This window comes from Drosophila arizonae, chromosome 2 (genome assembly GCF_054131065.1).
Source record: "Drosophila arizonae isolate 15081-1271.41 chromosome 2, UAZ_ARI_1.0, whole genome shotgun sequence".
Taxonomy (NCBI): Eukaryota; Metazoa; Arthropoda; class Insecta; order Diptera; family Drosophilidae; genus Drosophila; species Drosophila arizonae.
The window spans coordinates 19,076,208-19,095,022 of NC_142922.1; the positions used below are offsets into that span (position 1 = coordinate 19,076,208).

The 18,815-nt window shown below is 36.4% G+C and overlaps 1 protein-coding gene across 9 annotated transcripts in view; it reads left to right on the plus strand.

The window, feature by feature from the left end:
• Positions 1-310: 310 nt before the first annotated feature.
• Positions 311-18,815, plus strand: part of LOC108608764 (Lipophorin receptor 2) — a 44,480-nt gene continuing 25,975 nt past the window's right edge. For 5 of the 9 annotated variants that reach the window (XM_089462469.1, XM_089462467.1, XM_089462468.1 and 2 more), the window contains exons 1-3: positions 311-541; positions 1,647-2,250; positions 10,306-10,449. In XM_089462469.1, coding sequence (XP_089318595.1) covers positions 1,710-2,250; positions 10,306-10,449 — 685 coding nt within the window. In that variant the 5' untranslated portion in view covers positions 311-541; positions 1,647-1,709. Of the gene's footprint in view, positions 542-1,646; positions 2,251-10,305; positions 10,450-13,758; positions 13,934-15,274; positions 15,592-18,815 lie in introns of those variants that run through there. The other 4 variants (XM_089462475.1, XM_089462473.1, XM_089462476.1 and 1 more) reach the window with 2 other exon arrangements.

Sequence of the window (18,815 nt, forward strand, 5' to 3'; positions counted from 1 at the left end):
CAACGACAAAATTGGTTAGCTTTCGTGATCCGCGGCGACAACTGGCCGAGCACTTGGCGAAGAGCATTCGGTTGGTGTCAAATGGGTCTACAACCACCTGACAGCTCTTTGCATTGACTCTTTCACGCATTGGTCTCTTACAATGACTCGCACGCTCTTGTTGTGCTCATTCGCGCTCGCTCTCTCGCTCTCGCTCGCTGTCTCTCTCTCGCTTTCGACACAACTGTCAAATGCATTGGTTGTGTACGCGTGGCGATCGTGCGCCGAGTGGCAAACGAACGAACACCGGGCTGAGTCGTTAGCAGTTGGCTCGCATTGGTGGATCAGTCGTTAAACGTCGTGCGTTGGGCACAGTCGTATCGTTGTTACTGGCATTATTACGGGACAGTCGAACAGCCGCATAGCTAACAGCAAATACAAAACCTAGATTTCTTGTGCACGATATATAAATGCCGGAGTAGCAAATGTCCCCCCAAACCAAAAGCAAATAACATAAATATTTTGTAATCCAAACGATAAAACCAGAGCGAATAGAGAAAAGGTAGAGAGCGGCATCCAAATGTTAATATGGAATCTAAGTGCTAATTGCTGGCGTATGAGATTATTTAGCTGACTTGCGTAAATCTCTCTACTTGTGCGGCATATCCGATATATCTTATGCGGAACACGTGTATTTCGAGGTCGCATTTTTTTGCATTTGCCAAAAAACAAACTAAATATATAAAAAAAAAAAATAATAATAACAAAACAAGAAGTGTATATTAAGAAAATGTTCCTTTTAACATAAACTAAAATTAGAGCAATGTCGAAAATGTTCATCAATCGGGCAAGACCAGAAGCTACTTCATTTGGAGTGTAGGCGCCAGGGATCTCGATAACGATTCATAGATAATGTTTTTTATACTCTGACTCATATTTGTAGGGTGCTCATGAGTGCGATCCATTCATTTCATAAGCCATTCAGCGTGACAAGTCGAAACTCGTATACGTTATGTTTAGGGTTTACCTTGTAAAACCTGCATAAGCCGAGCTGAAAGCGTTTGGCCACATGAATAAGTCGTCGCCCTTATATATTTTGCAATCTTTATATGTGACTAAGATACCCTGCAATGCCAGGCACTAAATGAGCAGGCATACCATAAGAATTCCATCTTGATTAAACGTAAATTTTCCTCAGTTTTCATATTTGTTATTCACTTAACTTATTATTTGACACTTTTTTATATTTGCTTATAATTGAGCACTTTGCAGGGTATCCCAAGCACAGCATACTCCAAGTCAACTCTTGCCTGTATACTTTCTGCAAAATCGTATGATATTTCTTTTTCTTTTATTTTTGCTGTTCCGCAAGTTTCTTTTACTCTTGCATGCTCTTCACATTCGATACAATCCCCAAAAATTTATCATGTCGTTTCGCTCTCTGTATAATTTTTCTTCATTATTATTTTGCGGTTGGCAAGAGTTCGTTATTTTTCTTGTTTTTTTGTATCTTTCTTTCGTCTGTACTTTTTCTTTCGGACGTCGCTTGAACAGCTGACGTAGACGTCGCGGTATTATTTAATAATGAATAGTATATAAAATACTCAGGAAAATTGCGTGAAGAAAAGTGAATAAAGAAATGTGTGCTTTTTCCATCCCCATTTCAGAGTGAAATCCCAATTCGAACTCAATTTAAAATCAATTTATCAATCACAAAGTTTAAGCATAAAATGGATGAACTCCCGGCTACGGCAGACACAGCAACAATTACAATAGACATAAGCGACAGCAACAGCAACAACAACAATAGCAATTGCAACAGTAGCAACGCTGGGGATACTCCTCCAAAAGTCAGCGCGTTCTTCAGCAGCAGCAGCAACTATCAGAGCCGGGTGCAGCAGCTGATCAGCTTCAGTTTCACGTCGTCGTTCCATTTAATCTTCATCACATCGATACTGAGCATAAGCAAATTCTGCAATGCCGCCGCCGTGAATGCCGCCCAGGTGACCGCATCGGCGCCCAGTCCCAGTTTAATTATATCAAATCTGAGCGGATCGGCGCTGCTCGAGAGAATCATGAAGACAACAACGCTGGGCCCGCAGCTCGACAAGCTCAAGAGCTCTGCGCCCGCCGCGGCGAACAGCATAAGTGGGAGCAGTGCTGGTGGCAACAGCTTCGGCTCATCCTTCTTCAACAGCAAAGGCATCAACCTGAGCAAGGACTTTTCCTTCCAGAATGTCTCGGGCAAGATAAACACGCCATTGGATATATGTAAGTGGACTTCATATGCAACTAAAACTAAATTGAGCTACTGACTACTAGGGCCTTCAGTTTGATGAAAATGTAGATAAAGTTGATATTTATAAGTGAGCTTCAATGGAAAATGAAAAGAAGAGCTTAGAGCGAAGCACTTCACTGGGTGTGCGTGCGACGTGCCCCGACTTTTGTTGAATCAGTTTCGCATTGCTCGCCGATCAGGCCAGCGAGCCTCCAATTTCCCAATGTTTATTTAGTTATATGATTTGGTTTATTTGGAACAGCCGTCGACTTCCATCTGACGCGGCATATCGCATGTGTTTCCATGTTAAAGCTATGCTCCAACCGCATTCCACGACGTCACACACACACATTCTGTCTACCTTTTACTTTCCTAAGCCACTCTCCCTACCTCCCTCCCTCCCTCAGTCCCTCCCTCCCTCTCTCCTTCTCTTCTTCTATTTCTCTCTCGATCCTCTCCACTTCATGTTTCTTCATTTTCTGCTGCCGGCCGGCATCTGGCCTCCGAGAGCACAGACCTCGGCGGCTGCAGAGAGCAACAAGTGTTTCTTGGTTTCTTTTGTTTCCCTCGCTCTTCTGCTGAGTTTGCCTTCATTTTTATATTTTATTTTTGGAGTTGTTGCTCTTTGCTTTGAGAGAGTCCCATATCGAATTGAAGTCGGGCGCACGTGTTGAAAAGCGAAGCAAGCGCTTCGCCTAGTATATGAGTGGCCCGCGATATCCGAACCAGTTTCGATGTATAAATATTTATGTAAAGCTTGTCCAAGAATCGGCTAAAACAATTGAAACTTCAGTCAGGTAGTCTCAAGAAATTCAACTCCCAGACGAATGACTAATGCGAATGATTGAAATATAAGTATAAATTTGCAAGCAATATATACTTATACCTCAAAATATACTTAAGTAACAATCGCCAGCTACTTTATTTCTACAACTGAGCAAACTAAACCCTCAGCACTTCTTTACTAGGCCAAATCGAGACACGATAACACTGAAGTACCAGAAAGAGTATTCAATATTCGTCAGCTCGTTAGTTTCTTTCTTAAGGTATATCTAAGCTAGTATGAGGTATACTATAAAAGAAAATACTAAAACAAAAACAAAAAAAAAAAAAAAACATAATGAAACCAATCGGTTTAAAAGAAACCTACAAAAAAAAGTGTTAAAAACCGAGAGCTGTTATTGAAAACTGTTAAAAACTAATGAACAACTTGACCTCAATGCACTCAAACATCCACTTTCTGCGTTTCCGTTTGATTATTAACATTCGCAAAAGCCCCAATCAAATACATTTATGTGTATAATATATGTGTATATGTTTACAAATACTTTAAGCACTTGCATCAGTCAAAATCGACAGACATTTATTTATATATATAATTTTAAAAAATATAAAACAAACCTTCAACTTGTCGAAACCTAACCTTAAACAAAATGATCTCAAGCACAGCGAATTTGGAGTGCAAAACAAAAGCTAGAAGAGGTGAAAAGTTAAAGCTATAAAAAAATGACGGCAATAGGTTCGAGCCGGTCACTGGATCACATTCGGGGTATATTAGTCTAATAATAAAATCATCGTTTCTTGCTTGTCTTGCAATTCTATAAATAATTTACATGCCGAATTTGCAATCGAAAAAATGACTTACCAAATCCCAAATATAGCCAGCCAAAGGGTAAAGGCCAAATGTATTTAAGGCCAGTAAAAATGTCACTTAATCCAATTGGCTGCTCATGAAACAGTTAGAGGTCACAGAGTAACCTCCATTAACACACTAACACATAGACTTGATCCCATAAACTAAATTCGTAAACTTGGCTAATATCAAGTTTTGTGACCATGCCCGCTTCTGATCCCTATCCAAATTTAAGCCTGGAACCACTAGACCTATTTTTATATCAGGCAGTAGAAATTTTAAAGTGTGCCTATCCTAAAAATAAATGGAACTAAATAAATAAAGCTCGACATTTTCATAATGTCAGCTGGATGCTTATTATTTAATCATATCTTAGCAGCACTTTCAGCTTCAGCATCTGTCGAAAGTGTTAGCCAACTCGTAATTGGCAAATGAAAATTGTCAACTGTTATTTGGTTGGCTCTCAAATTGGAAACCGCAAAACCAATCGAAGTTCCCGGCACGTTTTCAAACAGTCTAATGAATGTCAGGCACAGACTCACATTCAGATGCGCAGCCAAAACGAAAACCAACAACAACAACAACAACAAAAATAAATTCACTCCAGTTGGACAGTGTAAGGGAAGGGCAGACAACGCTGATTTATTTTAAAATCGAATTTAAACAAGTTTCGAGCTGGCTTCATCATAAAAACAGCAGCAGCAGAGGCAGGAGAACTTGCAGCGAGAACTCAACGTCCTCGGCCAGACTTCAGTAATTAACTTGGCTAATTATGCTCAAAAATGTGCACGTGCTGTGGGCCACTAATTTCAGACTGTACCCAGCTCGCTGCTGCTAGCTGACAGTTTATGCATTTCCGTTTCAGCTTAATTACAAAACGCATTTTACCTTAGACATAATTATGAGGGGAAAAATTGAAAAAAAAAAAAAAAAAAAAAAAACAAGTTGCGAATGAAACAACTTTTGGCTGATGAAGCCAATAAAGTGTAACAACATGCGGCAATTGCTTGTGTATTACAAGTTACACTCATTTACATACTCACACAGACACACACACACACACACACACTTTTGTAAAAGTCACTTCACACTTTGCTGCATGTCGCAGTCTTTCATAACAGACACAATATGTAAAATAAAACAACAACGGCAAACAATGCATTCATCTTATTGTAAAGATTTCAATGTTAAACATCTTGTTGCTAAAGTTTTTCATACTCACTTATTAGCTTTAATTATTGAGGGAGAGAGAAAGAGAGAGAGAGGGAGACAGTGAGAAAACCAGCTCTGTTTGACAGTTGTGTGAAAAGCGCTTAAAGCGAATGGCTTACAGTTTGCCAAGTTAATTATTTGACTAAGAAGTTTACAGTTTACCCAAGATATATATAGGCCCCAGCCAAATAAGTCATTGGAACTGTGCAAATTCTAGTATTATAAGTAGATATAATTTACATAGGTGAAATAGACAAATGGGTGAAAAATCACACTGCATGAGCTGCCAATTTGGCCTGACCTACGCGCAATATAATGAATATGTATATGAATATATAACATATGATATATGCTGAATATAAATAGGCAGATAATCTGCTTAAGCTTTCATCTAACAGCAAAGATTAAGAATTTGATCAGAATTTCGTATATTTAATCTTTACCCTATATAACTTCAAGCCGTCTAGCTAGCTGGCTATATGGAAATTACTAGAAATTGCAGTTAAATGCGAATCTGATACCCACAAAAATGCTGAAATACTCTTAAAGGCGAATATATTACATTAATGTATATTTAATTGTCTTCAATTATAATCAATAATCCTATGATATAAACTGCTTTATTGAATCGCAATGTGTACATAATAATATCATTTTCTAGCAAATAATAATTTCTTGGCGAATCAACCTCTAATTACGCATTATCAAGAAATTTGCGGGCTACTAGAATACTTAGAAAACCATTCAGGATAAGAGCAGTGAGTCAGTTGAAAGGGCTTTATCAACAATCTGACGAAAAACACGTAATAGTCAGCCACTAGCTAATGTATACAAACTAATCAAAGAGAATAGCATAGCTAGCAGCTAGCAAGCTGTAATCTTATCTAAACGAGATAGTTTCTCAACGAATGTTTCGCAGTGATTGAATTCAAAGTAATTCAAAGCTGATGGGAAAAACTAAACAAATTCTCTTCTAATGCAAAAGTTTATTTATGAAATTACTCGCAGTCTACACACAGTTGCATTTATCAAGGTGTACATGGCCGCATTAGAAGCACACGCATACGCCACGTATGCCACAAAAATGGGCTAGAAATAATAAATAAACAAATGGCGTGATATTCGCTATTTCGTTTTTTTTTTTTTTTTTGGCAAGTCTATTTAGAGATATGCGCATGACTCGACGACATTGTTTACATATTCGCAATGGGGCAACGTCGCTACTAATTTTGCTTTTAATTAGAAAACACAATCCTCTACGGTGGGAGGCATTTGCTCGTGACGTCGTTGTATACGATTCCATTCAAACCGATAAACACGATTCGATCATCATTTGAATTCGGAACAGATGAACAATGTGTGTATTCAAATTGCATAGCTGATTCATGGTTTTGTTCGGGCCAAACAACTGTTTATTATGGCAATTGTTGGCTCTGACGTCATTAAAAGATCAGGCCACCTTTTTTCGAAATAAACACAACAGACGCTTAATACCTCATATGTTTTACGAGAGCCACAGCGAGAGTGAGAATTCAACTAAGAGAAACTTTAAACTTCACACACAATAAAAAAAAATGAAAACTATATGTGAAACTCTCTTAAAAACTCAAGCCAGCCATATAATTAACCTGGCCATAATGCCAGGTTAGCCAAGTCACAAACCTTCGGTTCACGATTCACATGATTTTAGCTCGACTAACAACAATTAACAATAAAAAAAAAAAAAAAGAATACTATGTTGTTTATCGTAATTGCAGGCATTTTTATCAGCGATCATAAGCAGTCATACAACAACAAAAAATTAAACAAATTAACTGATAAACAATACAGAGATAACAGCTAACAAAAATTTTCAAATTTTTACTACAAATGCGCAACGTGTGATGCAATGGATAAACGATTATTTCTTTTCCCATTATTCAAATATTTTCATTCATCAAACCACCATTAGAGTAATTTATTACTTAATATTAACAGCTCTTCACACTATTATTATCATTATAGTTAGGCAAGCTAAAAATTAATTGGGGAAAAAAAAAACTGAAATACACAGGAGTTTTTCCTTCATGGTTCATAATATAATTATCCATATTGTAAATATAATTACATAACTCGGCTGATAAGCTATCATTGGGCTAACACGCTTTTACTAGGGACCCAACTGTTATTTTGCAACTAGAATTGATAAGAATAATAATCTGGTTAGCCTTCGTTTCGCTAGACTGATAATTCGAGCTCCATAATATATAAAAAACAATTCAATCTTGTTAAAAAATCTAACAAAAAGTAGTCGAAAATCGATAAGCAAAAATCAAATTTTAAGAAACCAATATGCTCTTTTTACCATTGCGAACGAGTGCTCAAATAAAACACGATAAAGTCCAAAGAGGAAAATGAAGTTGTCAAATATCTAATCATAGCTTATCGCGTAATGTGAACGGGTGATTGGGGCAAAGTGCACCGAAATGATGCGTAATGTCAGTAAATAATTGCCGAATGTTAACTAGATAATTATGACTTGAACTATGCCCCTGAATAAATGTCTATAGATATGTATGTAAAGGCATTCGCCTGGCCATGCGCGTTCGCAAAGAATTTTTATTGATTTAACCAATTGATTGACTTTTGCGCTGATTTCTCTGTTTATTATAAGTATCCCCCCTTCGTCAGACCCCACTGCGGTCGCCAACTGCTTTATTGAGTTAATGGCGCGAATTTCCATGAGAATCGCTCCGGGAGGAGGCCAAGCCTCCATTTGTTTGATTGATTTTTGGTCTCGGCAGGCTGGCAAAACTGTGCTGTGAACCTGCACCAAGACACGCACTTAATTGCCGCCTCAATCAGATGCGAGGCGTCAGACAGCATTTGTCAATCAAATTGGCTTCAGCTGCTCTGTTCTGGGCTTTTGTGGCTTGCTGTAAGTTGCGCTGAATTCTTGTCGGAAAGTAATTTAATTTATTCAGCCTGTAGCTGGTGAAGGGCAAAGATAGCGGCGTAGGGCAAATAACGCATGTTAAATGAAAACTATTTCGATTTCAAGGCCAGGAAATTGGCAATCAAATCAATATTGACAATCTACCGCCATCAATCATCATTTATATCAGTGAAAGGCTCAATTGCCAGATATGGAAAACTGGAAACTGTGTGCCGAAACTTGGAAGGAAAGATAGTCCTTCTAGAAATACTATACAGGATGTATGTTCATTAGTATTGGAGATAAACACCATTTCAACTGTGATGTAGATATGGAAAACCATCCTACAAAACAGTTCATATATCTATAAGGAATGTTATCTATAAAGAATCCGCTATATGTTAATCAAATGCCATAGAAATTAAAGATTAGATAATGCATATTTATGTTCGCTTCATGCTTTTGATATATTAATTAGAGAGTTTGGATTAGGTTTATATGGAGTCCAATAATTCACTTGATAAACATTCCAAATATTTCGCATTCATATCAATCTAAATAAATCACATTTTGATGCAGATTAATATACGTGTGTGTGTATACATATATATTAAGTTGACCATTGTGTTTAGATCTGACATAAATTTGTATATTCGAATTGTTCATCTAGATATTGTAGAGCAATTTCAATTAAGCAACTAAACGACTCACTTAAAATGCAAATTGCGTGGCGCACACAAAAAGGCGCACTTAGAGAAACATAGCGAAATTGAGAGAGGGAGGGAGCGAGAGAGAGAGGCAGAGTGAATAGCTGCAACATTTTCCCATTCACACAATAAAACGAACGAAAACTCTTATCATTTCATATTAAAACGCATTTGCCATGCACAAAAAATCCAAATATACAAAATATATTTAAATTTTTTAGTAAATTTATGCGACGCTTTTAAATAATTGAGATGGTCCTAACGCGACTTTTGCTCAGCGGATCATGATGAATACAAAAATCAACTATAAATAAATAATAAATATACACACATCTATAAAGCTAGTTTTTAATTAAATTGTAACTAGTTCATGTAGTAGAAAATTCGTGGCTGTATAGCTAGTGGGAGTTTGTTATGTTTACATTTAGGAATTTCTGTGCTTTAACAATGAAATATAAAATACATACAGACACGCTTGCATACGCTTTCTTTAATTAAAAGCACAAAAGTAGAAAAATGTTTATGAAAATTACATTTTGTTGCTGCAAGCTCAGAATTTCGCACGATAATGAAGTAACTTTTGCTGGCGAGGTCGCGTCACTTGCACACACACACACATACACACATATACATATACAGGCAAACAGACATTGCGTGCATCTCTTGCAAATCGCTTAAGCCATTATCAATTTGTGTTGAATACGCACCGTTTAATGTCAAATGGCATATGGTTTTGCCAAAGTGAAACTGTTTTGGATTAAGCAGCTGTTACACACATAGACACATCCACACACCCACACACACCCACACACACACACACATACACAGCTAATTTGTAAATCCCCTCCCAGCCACACACACATTCACCTACGAAAGCCGTTGAAACTTTAGCTATTTTATGGCTAAACGGAAATACGACTGACGCCATTTTGTTTACAAGCGAGTTTGTCGCAAAGCTCACAGGCAAATGCCATAAACGATTGATGAGTCCCAGTTGTGAGCTTATACAGCGTAAGAACGCAAGAGAGATACCTACACAAACACACACAGTCACACACAGGCACACACTCGCACACACACACACATAACACCTACACGCCGCCTGTCATCCTTTAAGCTCGCTTTGTATTTGCGCTTATTAATTTCAAAAATTTGTGTCCTTTTGTGTATGACGGCATATTTTGCGGTTAGCCCCTTTCAAATACAAGCAAACACACACACACACACACAACAGGCACACACAAACATACGCCACACTTTATTATTAACACGTTTTTTGTTTATTGTCAGCTTTTTGGCCCCGACCTTAGCAAGGTCTTAAAGCTTGTCAACGCTGGAGAGCCACAAAAGCCGCCTTTCACCCGGACCCGCCCTCTCCCCCCACCAACAAAATTTTAATGTGCGCCATTGTGCGGTTCGCAGCGCTGTTAACGAGCCAAAGTTTTCAACTTAAATGTTAGTTATGAATTTGATTAGGCCACGCAGAAACTGAACTTAATGAATTAATATGCATTTGATTTATCATATATCCTCTCTTTTATTCACGCTCTCTCACTCACTATCTCTTTCTCATTCTCTCCAGCTCAAAGCCTGCCACACTATTGCGATGAGAAACAGTTCCACTGCAAGCAGAGCGGCGAATGCATACCCATCCGATTCGTCTGCGACGGCGAGATAGACTGCAAGGATCACAGCGACGAGCTGATCGAGCAATGTAAATTTAAAGGTAAGTCTGAGCTACACTTAGAGCAGTTGCTAGCATTATTTTGAGGTCATTTGGGAGCTGCTGGGGCAGCAGGCGACGCCACTAGACAAATGGATTTCATTCAACCTTAGTTTTGCTGGCGCAAAGCAAAGTACAAACAATTTTTTATTTTAAGCCTTGCCTAGGCCAAAGTCAAGACACATGGCTGTGGACCTGAATGAATGGCTACAGCTGTTGTCTGTGCGCTGCAAACTCCGCCCCTCGACCCTCGGGCCCTAGACCACCCCAAAAGCCAACTCAATCTATCCTCTCTCTCTCTCTCTCACACTATAATCTGTTGTCAGTCATTTTGTAGTTTTTCAATTTAGAAAATGTCACAGAACTAACCATTTACTTAGCTGCTGTGCGTGTTTCTTTGTGTGCTCGTGTGTGTATATATGTGTGTGTGTGTGTGTGTGTGTGTATGTATTTGCTTTTGTATTGGTTTTTGGTGTTTCACTATTTGTTTGGCTTCGTTGTTGAGTAAGTAACAACTGGCTGTTTATTTAGTGTCATGTTAGGTGGACACTCAACTGCCCCAAACTGAATTTGTTTTCGTTTAATTTTTAGCCTTATATATATACAGTAGGTATTTGAATTTATCTAGAGATATATTTGTATCCCGCTAGCTCTTTCTCTCTCCATTATTGCGGGTGTATGTGTTTTTTTTTTTTTTTTTTTATTAGCTCTCCGTATTTAATTTACAGTTTCTGGTTTATTCGTGCTTCGTTGCTTCCATTTGGCAGCACTTTTGCTATTTTGGGTTGCATACTTTTAGGGCTGACACTTAAATTAGACACTAAACAATGAGGTCGAAAATGTTGGGTATACCTGAAGATTTAGTGACATGTTAAAACAGATACTCAAATTTAATATCATATATGATAGGAATATAATATAAACTAATATTACAGTTGTTTAGAGAAATATAAAATTTAATAATTCAAGTCTCAAATTAAGAAGAATAGTAAATATATTATTGATATTTACTTGTCTAAAATTTGTATACAAATAAAATCTTTGGTTTTATTTATATTTATTCTACCTACTCATGAATATTAAATATTATTTTGTATCCGACCATTTACCGTTGCACACTTTAAAGAATAATTTCAATTGGCTCAAGATATTAGCCGAGTTCAGCAAACTGAACTGTAATTACGAAATGTTGCACATAAACAAGAACCTTGAGCCCCGCTGTGCTGTGAGCGAGGCACAGAGCTTAGGAAATGAGCGTGTGGCAAGTGCGGAGGGAACTGGCGACGCTCACAGCAGCTAAGCACAAGTTGAGTCTTATTTGGCGAGCATTTAAAACAAGTCAAGTGCAATCCAACTAAGCCATTGCATCATGCTGCCAGCGTAGCGAGAGCTTCAAACGAGTTAAGCCCAGAGCTGAGCAGAAAAAAGCTTAGCTTACTTGACTGTGGCTCAACACGACAGTGTTAGTAACAATATATTTACGATAGGTTTATATAAATAATGTAGTGAACTGCATAATTGCAGTAGAATATTGTATTTTTCGGGCACATGATTGATATAACGTGTGCAGCTGAGCAGCTCTATATTTCATATTTGAAATAACAATTTTTTTATGTCAATCTAAAAAAATATGATATTTAAAAAAATAAAAATAAAACAAATAACATGTAAATAAATATATAAATAATAAATATATAAAATTATTCTGACTTTACTTTAATAAAAATTTATTGTTTTGTTATTGAAAGTTAGGAAATAAAAATAATTCATGAAAGCAGAAGAGAAGCAATCTATTACACTAATGCAAAACGGACTTTGAATATTTGTATTAAACATATGATAGATAAGGGTTGTGCTTTACCTACTGATTAATGTGATTAATAAATAAATATTATATAAAATAAATATTATATATAGTATACCAAATTCACGTTTGCTTAAAGCATGAAGAATAATCTTGAAGATAATTCCATGCAAATATAAAAACAAACGATGCACAGGCTTTGGTTTTCGAATTTTTAGTAAAATACTATTTAAGCAAAATAGATTACAAATAATTTAAAAAAAAAAAAAAAAAAAAAAAAAAAAACATTTATAGAAATGAAAACAATATATATTTATTTACATTGAAAAACACTTTCCACAAATTGACAAATGCAAAAATAGTTTTGTAGACAATCAAAATATTTACAAATTTCGCAAAATTCAATCGCACATTTTCAATTGGAATATTGTCTGTGGCTGATGCAAAAGGAAGTCGTAAGGTCACTTAGTACTAAGTAACTGTAGTGCTGATGTAGCACATATAATCCAATAGACTCTCCGACTTATCGCGCACTTTACAATTGCGACTTAGCAATTATCAATGAAAATGCATAAAAGCAGAAAGAGAAAGCAATAAATGATGTGAATGGAAGGTATTGCTCCCAAGAATTGTGATACGGGGCAAAGATAAAGCGGTTCAAACTTGACTCATTTCCCCATATATACATCTAGATATAGCTAGATTTATCTAACATATGTAAGTACATACATATATATGGTATTCCCCGCTCAGCCAGCACTGCTGGGTCAAGCGTCTGACTGCGTCAGAAGATGAATTCTTATCGCTTTTCTTATCGTTAAGTAGTAATGCGTCTCAGGCTAATTGGACAACAAAAAATAAGCGAAACTAGTACAAGTACTAGTTGAGCAACTGGATTAACACAAATAGAATATACCCTATATAGGTATATATATATATATATATATATATATATATATGAGCTAGTTTTTAATATTGCCATATGAGGTGTATAACTATGCTGAAGGAATACCCCTAATATAGACTAGTTTTCAGTCAGTTGTATGTAATATATTACGGAGTAAACACAACTAAAGTGAATATAACATTATGAATATAATTTAAAATGAAAAATGAATAACATATGTTGACCTCAGTCCCATGTTGCAAAGCGCCATTAAAGCTAATCGACTTACAGATAATTATTTAGATCTGTTTGGGTTTACGTACAGATTTGGTTTTTTGTTGACAAATAACAGCTGATTAGGAATATAGACAGCATTTTGAAGCGTGAGCCACCGCTTGATAAGCGAGCGGCTAAGCATTTCCTGACTCACAACGATAGAGTACACTCAGCCACAGACACTCACTCACACACAGTTGCACTCAGTTGAACACTCTTGCACTCACTCGCTGGCTATTCGACTCCGCATTGAGTGTCTGGCTCTGGGCTCTTATCAGCATTGGTTGAGCGCAAACTCGGCCAGCGCTCACCGAGCTGCCTGCTGCTGCTAGATGCTGGATGCTGCTGGGCGGGCAGATTTCTATTTTTAAGATACGCCGCGTTGCGCTCAAAACTCAGTTGGCAACGAACTTTCCATTCAAACGGACGTGTGTGCGCAGCAGGACGAGCATTCAGGCAGCTGAGCAGGAGCGCAACAAGAACTGAGCCTAAAAAGGCGAAACTCAAGTAAATTAAATGAGGCAATACAAAATTCATGAAAAACAAGTGATAATAAATAGATGAAATTATAAATATTAAAAATAATGTTAAATAATGCTGAAAAGTATAATAATATTAATTATAACAAATAGTTTAATGTGCGTGTGTGTTTGCTCTGTGTGCCATCGCATTGGCGCCAACTCGAAGTGGACACAATTTTGGTTTTTGGCGTAGCGGAAGCTTTGGCTTCTTTTTTGGCCTACAGTGTTCCATTTGGCTTTTCACGCTTCTGCGCGTCGTTTTGTTTTGTTGCGTTGCTTACTTTAGATTTCTCTTAGCAGCTGCTCTTAGCAGGCAGAGCTCATATTTTGTATTTTGATTTTGGCTGTTTGTTTGGCATTTCATGAACTTGACACGAATATCCTGGCATCATCCTCAACAATTGCCATTGACACTTGTGCTGGCCACGCATCTGTTAAATGCCATATGGTGCACATTATAATAATTAATATGCAACAACAACAACAGCAACAAGAACAACAACAATTGCAATGGCAAACAAACAAAATTGTAACAAGTGCAATTAAAACTAAACAAACACACACGCACACACGCGGCTTGCAAATAATTCACAATAAAAATAAAGATAATTATTAAACAAATATAGAGCCGCGCCGCAGCTTAATTAAAACATTTACTTTATACATCAGCGACGAAAGATTAAAATACAATTAAATAAAAGCGAATTATGTTTGCATACAAAAAGTGCAATAAATAAACGTAAATATGGAATGAAACGCGTCTGGCATTAATCGAAAAAGGCGAAAGTGTTGCATTCAAAATAAACGGAAAATATTTTAATTTAAATAATAATTAAAATCAACACGGCACGAAAGCAAATGTTTATCCTTAACACAGAGCTCAAAGCTTCTAAAACGTCAAATCAATTATTTATAATGTCATCAATAGATTAAACTAAACTGCAATTCATGACTAATTAAAATATAAATACTAATAATAGATAATTTTCAAATGAAAAAGCAAATAAAATAAATAAATCAAATCACAGAATAAAGTATATAAGTATATCAATTTAATCAGCTAAATTTTGTTTGACAAATGAATTCGGTCAGATAATTTGATTTGCATAGATTTCGTTTTGCTATATATATATATAAATTGGCCTCAATAAAATTTACAAATAATAAATCATCGAATTAAAGCATATTAAATAATTTGCATATTTTAATGCTATAAATATTATTTATAAATATATATTTTTTAGTTAATAAAAAAACACCATAATTAAAAATCTCAATTATAATTACATCGTAAACATGCGATATTCAAAAGCTTCATAAAAAGTATTGCCTACTTTTCAGCGCCAATTAAGATATCAACTTTCGTCTAGCAGAGAACAATATAAAAAGAAACCCATTTAAAATAATTACGAAGAACAAGCGAGCGGCAGAAGGGCAATAAACAGAAGAAACAGCAAAATAATTGAATAATTCAAACACGCACTTAGGCCACATTATAATCTAATACAATTTAACGTCTGAGGCCGTGCGCAAACCAGCTGGCAAAGTTGGCAACATGGGACTAATGCGCAGCTACCCGATTTGCCAGCTGCTGCTCATCAGCGGATTACTACAGCATGTACAAGAGCACACATATGCCATTGCCATTGATACGACGGGTATGAGTTTATAATTTAAGCAAAATATCATACAAAGTATAACATAATCGCATGCTAAGCACCTGCGGGGCCAAAGTTCCTGGAAGTTTAATATAGACCAAGAGCCAACTTGTTGTTTGCCTGAATACACAGCAAAACTTTCTCTATTCAATATTCACATATTCATGTAGATCTTAGTTTAGCTGGGACCTAAACAGAGAATCGACTCATTTTGTTAAGCTAAAAGTCATTAGGATGGGATATCGAGTTCGAGTGCTGTTCGATTTACTGTTATCGTCTTCACTCTGACTGTCAATTACTGCCTGTGGGCGTGGCAGCAGCAGCCAAAATAATGTCAAGCATCAGTTCTTTTTCTTTTCTGCGTATGTGTACAAATAAGATGTAGACAAACTGCCATTGAGAAGAACGCACAGTAACCCAGTTGCTTGCCGCGTTGCGCATACGCCGCGTAAACAGCTATGGACAAGAAGCAAGGCTGCGACAAAGCGATGCGGCACGACTTTTAAGCAGCTTCTAGACAAGTGCTATAAGTAGCCAATATACACATATATATGCGTATGTATGCACATATCTAGGGCGTTCAATATCGTTAGCATAAATATTCATGCAGTCGAAACGAAAACAAAAAAAAAGGAACATATCTAAAGAAATGTAAAAGACAGCTGATAAGCCACACAGCACTGTTCAAAGCTGGCTTCATTTTATATATATATGTGTGTGTGGGTATACACATATATATAGTCATGTATGTCTATGCGTGGACTGCCAGTGTTAGATAAATTCAGTCACATATCCTTGGCTCCAGCTCCCGCTGGCCTTATAAGCCATAAATTATGCATGGCTCACTTTTAAGCGGCAGCAGCAGGAGCAGCAGCCGCAGGAGCCGCCGCCGACGCCATTGCCTACGAGCGGTTGAACGTCAGCAAATGTGGCGAATTTCTTGCCACTTGTATTCTCTTTTTTTTTTTTATTTTTTTATCGAATCGCCTTTTTCTAATATATATTTATAGAAATATCAGCATATTTCAAAGGATTGCTGTTTGCTCGATTCTTGGTTTTGTTTTCGCTAGACAAACATTCAGCTGGAAAGGTCTAGCTCAAGCTTGGGCAAGCTTCAAAGTCTCTCGAAATTAATATTCAATAAAAATATTGTGGAATATTTTACAACTTGGCAAATTTATCGCTTGAATTTTTTTGTTTTTTTTTTTTTTTTTTGTGTTATATTTATTTTGAGCGTTGAATGGAAGTACCTTAACAACACAGTTAGATTATATTATATAGAGCCTAACCTTCTGATATACTCAGGAGGACTTACAAATATATATGTCACTGAATGCATTAAAATATTTTATGAAAAATATTTCAACAATAGAGTAAAAAATTTAAAACTCAAAGGAGCTTCAAGTAAAATTCTTAAACGATTTTCTTTGTATTTATATTTTGTATTTTGTGGAGCACAGCAAATAATCTGCTAGTCTTACCAAACACTTATTCCAAAGCACCTTAAAAGCGCTTGAGCTGCGGCTTATGCAGCATTTCATCCAGCGAAATTATAGCGTAAGCAGATTTTGGAATATGCCGCAACACAGTTATTATTTCCGGACATTAAATAGCTAAGCAGCTGCCAGCAGCTGCGCAGGCAGCAGCGCCAACCAAATTTGCCAAAACTCAATTCAATTTGCTTAAGCTTTCCACTTCCGGGCCGCCGCTTTTATTTAACATATAAATTGCCCGGGCATTTAAAATGCAATTTTAACGGACTTGCGCTGCCCATGGCCAGCTATTTGTTATGGTCATTCAACAGTTAAAGCAACAACAACAACAACAACAACATCAGAGATTCAAGCATATGTAAAAAAAAGTTTGTCTCATTAGTAGGAAGGGCCTACCAAGCGCCTCTTCAAATGATTTATGATGCGTCCCTTAACCCGCAGCTGCCAAAAAAAAAAAACTCGTTATTTTGTTTTGCTTTTTGTGTTTACTTTTTTTTTATTGAAATACTTGAAGCAGAAGACAAAGCGCAGCGCGCAACTCCAATAAAGCGAAAAAGGTGCCATAAACAACAAACGGGAATTTTAGGACGAGCCTTTTTTTAGTGCTCTTTGCCATAGAGGAAACAGCCTGATGTGCGTAACAACAACAACAAAAGCATACAGCAACAACAACAAACAGCAACAATTGCAAACAATGGCAAAGGGAAGAAAACTCCCTAGCAAAGATTTTTCATTTATTTATTGAGACGCGAAGGCGAAGCCCAAAGCAAAAGTTGATAAAGTACGCGGAAGAGGGAAAACAACATGAAATTTGTGCACGTTTGCTTCCCTTTTCCGCCTTTTAAATGAAACGGACAATTCAATTTATGTTTGTCCGGTATCCCAACAACAGCAACAACAACAGCAAATAACAGACAAACTTCATTAGTAGGGCAAGGGGGCCAGGTGGGGGCAGAGAGGGCCATGGCTCAAATTCAGTGGATAAATATTTCTCAATTAAAGACCCCAAAGACAAATGATCCAAAAGAAAAAAGGTTTCGGCTTTAGATAAAAACTGAAATATTATGAAATAATGTTAAATTTATTACGTTTAATGAGTTGACGCTTTCGAAAATATCTAAAGCACTTCATAACTGTTAACTAATGAAACTCCTAGATTTTTTTTTTTTTTGAATTTGTATATTTAAAATAAAAATTTAGTTATTTTTACTAATTTTTGGTAATTTTAAAGTATTTTATTCATTTTCCATTTCGTATTTTTTATTTTTTTTTTTCTTTTTTTTTTCGTATTTTATATTGAACAATTTTACATTTATATTTCTAGCATGATGATATAGAAATTTATAGAGTATTTTGAAGTCTAACTAGAATTATCTGCAATGTTTTTATTTTTAAATATTTTTATTTTTTATTTGTTCGTTAATTTCGTTCTTAGAAAATCTATTAACTGATAACAATATAATATAGGAATTTTTCAAAGTACAATCGGCTTAAAGTGGCTCAGACACTGGCAAAAGCCAAAAATTGAACGGCAAGTGGAGCAAATGAAGGATGGGAAGATGGAAAATGGGAAATTTCGGGCAAAGTTTTAATGCGCTAAATCGATGGATGACCGCAAAGGAAAAAAGTTTTCATTTTTTGATTTTTTGCTGGCTTGTGAACACTTTTTGTGCGACAAGATAACTTTTTCTGTTGCTTTAAGCCGGACGCTGTAAATGAGCGCCCAGAGAG